Genomic DNA, 5,413 nt, shown 5'->3' with positions numbered 1-5,413 from the left:
TCAGGCTCATCTCTTCCGGGTCCTCAGAATTTGGGGTGAAATTAACCGAGCAAATAGAAGTTCAGGAAGTCGACTTGGCCAGCTTCTCCAGAAGCAATTAGGTTGCTGTAACCAACCCCCCAAGACAACTGCTGGTAACGTCAGAAAGCCAGTTGACGTATTTGCGGTGTGTGTGGAGGTCGTACCCCTCCTAGGAGACCTGCTTGGTGTCAGGAGACCAACCGCGGGTGACAGGCCTCGTGACTACAGGTGGAGAGTGTGAGGAGTGTCAGGACCTTCTCCAGGGACGTTCTGTCAGATCAAATGCACGCCTCTCCCCGCGCAGGAAGCCCTGTTTCTTCCTCTTGCTTGCCTTCCTCCAGGCTCACTGAAGGCCATCAAGCTACTGGTTGCACCTGTCAGGGCTCTGGGCGGAGCAGACCAGGCCTCCAGCTCCGGGAGCGCAGCCCACCAGATGCAGCGAAGACACCTCCGGTCAAGGTCTTTGTCCTTCTGGGAGTGACACGCGTGGCCGGTGGAAAGGCCACTTTCTTCTCCTGTGCTCCATTCCATCCTCGTTTAGCTCCCGGCCTGAGCTGAAGTGTGGGACCAGTCTGTGGGGAGAGCCAGCCAGCCAGAAGCTGGAAGTCGCCTGCCCTGGGTATTGGGAAGGGAATTTCTTGGAAGCGGTTCAAACCGTAGAGTCGTCTCCAAGGAAGTGTATGAGCCTAAGCCTTCCTGGCTTACGGTCCTATTCGAGGGGTTGGTTTCCCCTGAAGTCCTGGTTTGTGCTGTTCTAACCTTTTCTCACCGTCTCTGGAAATTTTAGGGTTAGTCCTCCCCTCTTCTGGGCCAGCAGGACTCTCAGAGAGCCTGGGGGCTTTATCTCACGGAGCAGGACGCCGGAAGGGAGAGGGTGCACCCGTGCCTGGGGCTCCAGCTTTGCGGTCTGCTGCTGTGTGGTCTCGTGAACATTTCTCAACTGCTCTGCATGTCCATTTCTACACCTGCTCCTTAGGCTGTGAAGGATTTTAGAATATCCGGTCACTCGCTTGACCGGCTATTCGTTGAGTAACCTGCTCCAGGTTCGAGAACTGAACTTCGAGACTTCTTTGCACACAACCTTACAAATCAGGGCCTGGGACTCGTGTGAACACGTGGAGCTCGTAAGCAATCACTTTCTGTGTTTCCCGCTGGTACTGAGTCCAGTCTGAGTTCAGAGGTTTCAGACCCAGAGGCGACCTGAGGTCTGAAAGTCGTCATTGTCACTTCAACTGGCCTTTTGCAAATTCACACGCCGGACCTGGTGCTGCTTGTGAAATACGCTGTAATGCAGCTTTTGAGTATCTGGGGGCTGCGGGGGGAGCTTAAGGAACTGCCACCCCTGCCAGCTCCGGGATGGTGCATTGCTGTTCTCCTCAGAACCACGCCTCGGCTCTGTAAGATGAGCTGCAGTTTGAGAACAGAACTGCTCATGTGCCTGAAACAGGAGGGAAGAGGGCAGGGCACAACCTTTAAAAGAATGACATAGCCATAGGACATGACAAAAACTGGTTAGAACTAACTAGATCCAAGATGGTGGAAGATTCGACTCCCAGCGGACCTTGAGCCTCATTCTAAGCTCACTGTAATACATCAGCATAGGGCCTTCCCCGGTGGTGCAGTGGTTAAGAATCCACCTGCCAATGCAGGGGACACGGGTTCAATCCTTGGTCCGGGAAGATCCCACATGCCGCAGAGCAACTAAGCCTGTGAGCCACAACTACTGAGCCTGCGCTCTAGAGCCCACGAACCACAACTACTGAGCCCACGTGCCACAATTACTGAAGCCCGTGTGCCTAGAGCCTGTGCTCTGCAACAAGAGAAGCCACCATGATGAGAAGCCCGCGCACTGCAATAAAGAGTAGCCCCTGCTCGCCACAACTAGAGGAAGCCTGTGCACAGCAACGAAGACCCAATGCAGCCAAAAATAAATAAAATTAAAAAAAAAAAAATACATCAGCATATGCTAAACGCCACCGCTACCGGTGTCATGACAGTTCCTAGACTAGCCATAAAAGGCCAAAAAGTGGGTGATGACCCAGTTCCTGGAAATCCCTGCTTTTTCCCTCGAAATAGTTGGAATAATCCTCCCACTCATTAGCCTATGAAATTACTCAGCTCATAAAAACTAACTCTGCCATATTTTGGGGCCTCTCACCTTCTGAGATGGCCCACACTCTGTCTGTGGAATGTGTTTCTCTCTAAATCAATCCACTTCTTACCTATCACTTTGTCTCTCACTGAATTCTTTCTGCAACGAGACATCAAGAACCTGAGCTTCACTAAGTCCTGAGACCAGGTGTGTGATCTCAACTAAAAGACCGTGGATTCATGACCCAATTTGGATTTTGTCTGGGTTTGAGTTCTGGCGTGTGGGTTCAAGTCCCAATCTGAGTTGCACAGTTTCGTATCCAAACCAAACCACCAGCATATGCAGGAGGCACTATTGTCCCAACAGGCTGATTCCAAGGTGCTTCATGTGTTATGGAGTCAGAACCTCTCTGCTGGTGGCTTGTGGAGAAGAGCTAAGAAGCAGAGGCCGTCTCTGGACCTTGTGGGCAGGATAGCCCACCTGGACCTGGCAGGTGGCGCTCACTGCTGCTCTGCTGTCACTCCGGAGGGGGAAGAGGGTGGGGAACACAGCCCCGGAATGGCCCGGCCCCGTGACACCCCGCCACGCCGCACGCAATCCTGTCTGCTGGGGTCTCTGGGCGTGTGCCCAGCATGACTGGCCGTCCTTGTGCAGACAGAAGACATGTGATTCCTGCCAAAGGTTGGTCTGGGGCTTCTGCTCTTCGGCTGGAACTCTGAGCACCCAAGGGTAGGGAGCACATCGTCTTGCTCACAGAATGCTTCCTTTTTCAGAGTCTGGCACAATCCCAGTGGTGGTGGATGTAATAAACACCTCAGGGGGACGCTATGACCCGGTTCTGTTGCGCGGAGTTCTGACTCCTGGATTCGACTGCTGGCCAGAGAGAGAACACGAGAAGGATGCCACAGAGGCGCCCCTTGATGCAAAACTGCTCCCCACCTTTCCAGCCTCGCACCCCACTTGCCCACCCCACCAAGGACAATTTCTCCCAGTGTGGTTTTTGGAGCCCCTGAGATACAAAATTGGGAACTGGGTAGTGAAAGAGAAGATGGGAAGCCTCGGGGGGATAAATTAGGAGTCTGGGATTAACAGATACACACTACTATATATAAAATAGATAAACAGCAAGGACCTACTGTATAGCACAGGGAACTATATTCAATATTTTGTAATCTATAATGGAAAAAGAATCTGAAAAATTTGTATGTATATGTGTGTGTATATATATATATATATATGTATATATATATACACACACATACACACATAACTGAATCACACTGCCGTACACCTGAAACTAACACAACATTCTAAATCAACTATACTTCAGTAAAAAAAAAATACATCCTGTTAGATTCCTCTACTTAGTAATTGAAAGGTGGTACACCTTAATAGTGTAGACACTGGATCAAGACTGTCTGGGTTCAAATCCAGTGCTAACTAACTCTTACTAGTTGTGTGACCCTGGAAAAGTTCCTTCATCTGCAAAATGGGAGAAATAATAAGAGTTTTGGGTGAGGATTAAGTGATTGAATACATGTAAACCACTTAAAAGTGGGACTGGCATGTGGTAAGTTATCGTTATTAGGCTCCGTGGATGTCATATCCTTGGGCCTGTAGTCACGTATTGATCAATTGATCCTGAATGGGATATAGGAATTATTGATTGGAGATTGGAGGGCAGAAAGTAGAATAGGAATGCCTTTTGCCACAATGCCCCTTTAGAAAAACACATCTGGAATTTCGCCAGTAAATTGGTTAGAATCTGGTGCCCATTTGCTACCCATAGCTCGTTAGCCATCCTTACGCACAGATTGGAGGTCTTGTCCTTTTAGCCATTTGTGTATCCTTTTAATGCGGACCCATGAGGTAGGCTCATGTTTCATAGACCTGAGGGGGAGTATGTCTCTTCAGTTTTAGGCAACAAGACAATACACTGTGACAGTAGGCAACCCATTTCCAACCTACTCTACAGCCGAAGAAACATCTGCCCCCAAGCGCAGTGCAAGTACGAACTTCCACTCCATCATTTCCAAACAAGCCATTCCCTGAAGGGGAAAAGAACACACACACAAGAAAGAAAAAATCAGTCTTCAAGAGGCTGGGGGAGATCTTAGGGCTGTCCTCTCTTTCCTGGTGAAGGACTCTACCCTCTCACCTGCTGTTACATTTCGGCGAGGGCCGCTGAGTCCAGCGCTAATCGGAGGAAGTTGAGGGAAACAGGAATTTGGATAGCTGGAAAGTGATCTCTGCATGTGGTGAAATGGGCTCCCCTCTCTTAAGCTTTGGCAGATTTTCAGGATGTAGCGACAGATGAGCAGGGCGGGGGCCGAACACCACTAACCCACCTCTTGGCCCTAGTCTGCTGATTTATCTGATATTGGTGTCTCCCTGCTGGGCTTACACCAATAGGGCTTTTCAAGTGCCTCAGTCCTTGGAAGATCCTCATGTGCATGATCAGACCTGTACCCATCATCTTACCTGAAGACGATGAGATCACCAAGAGGAAGAGTAACCCAGAGAGACAGAGCCTCATCGTTTAGGAGGGCACAGAGCTGCAACTTCCTGGGGGAGGCTGTCTGGGAGGCTCCTTTATAGCGCCGGGCAAGGCTGGGTGGGGCTGGACGCCGGCCTCATTCTATCTGGAAGGACACCCAGGGGAGACAGGCTTCTTCAGGGTTAGAGGAAAAACAGTCCCTAGGCCATTCTGTGCTACTTCCTCTTCTACAAATCATGGGAGCAGAAGCGACTCAGTCAAGGCAGAACAGGAGCAGAGACTAGGCATCCTCGTGCCAGGCCTGGGCACTTTCCCTGTAACTTCAAGGGTACACTGACGGAAAAATGGCAGGAAAATGTCTGCTTGTTTTTCTGGTCCAACTGAGAACACAGGAGCCCAGAGAGGTGATGTGATAAAATACAGGCTTCATTTCAGGCCAGAAAAGAAGTCGGCAAGAATTTACAGTGTTCCAAGAAGCAAAGGATCTCAAGGTGTCTTGGCCTGACCAAGAGTTAGGTAGGTGTTCAGACATGGTGGAGCAGGGAAAGCCTTCTCTTCGGATGCAGATTTATTCTCCTGTTGGAGGCCCATGCTGCAGGGAATCTTTCCCCCAGAAAACGTCGCTGAGGGGCTTCATTTTCCAAACGGCTGATATAAAATGTTGGCTGGAAATTTGGCAACCTTGAGGGTTCTGAGAAAGATTCTCTTTTTGGAGTGGGTGGGTTAGAACCCTCTCCTGGCCCCTGAAGGAAGGGGAGTTCAGTGCTACAGGAAGAGCCAGTTCAGTGCTACGTTCAGGGTTG

At 50.2% G+C, this 5,413-nt stretch overlaps 1 protein-coding gene across 1 annotated transcript; it reads right to left on the bottom strand.

The window, feature by feature from the left end:
- Positions 1-3,988: 3,988 nt before the first annotated feature.
- DEFB136 (defensin beta 136) lies at positions 3,989-4,649 on the bottom strand. The gene is made up of 2 exons (XM_059926239.1): positions 4,595-4,649; positions 3,989-4,161 (listed from the first exon to the last, which is right to left on the bottom strand). The coding sequence occupies exons 1-2, from the start codon at positions 4,647-4,649 to the stop codon at positions 3,989-3,991; spliced, it is 228 nt and encodes a 75-aa protein (XP_059782222.1).
- Positions 4,650-5,413: the final 764 nt, after the last annotated feature.

This window comes from Balaenoptera ricei, chromosome 6, assembly GCF_028023285.1.
Source record: "Balaenoptera ricei isolate mBalRic1 chromosome 6, mBalRic1.hap2, whole genome shotgun sequence".
NCBI lineage: Eukaryota > Metazoa > Chordata > Mammalia > Artiodactyla > Balaenopteridae > Balaenoptera > Balaenoptera ricei.
This window is presented reverse-complemented; position numbering and strand designations above follow the sequence as displayed.

What these genes read in the sequence shown, in the direction of transcription:
- DEFB136 (XM_059926239.1), bottom strand. Translation starts at nt 4,649, where the DNA reads ATGAGGCTCTGTCTCTCTGGGTTACTCTTCCTCTTGGTGATCTCATCG. An exon ending in GGTGATCTCATCGTCTTCAG is followed by an intron (nt 4,162 to 4,594) that starts GTAAGATGATGG and finishes TTTCCCCTTCAG; the next exon opens with GGAATGGCTTGTTTGGAAAT.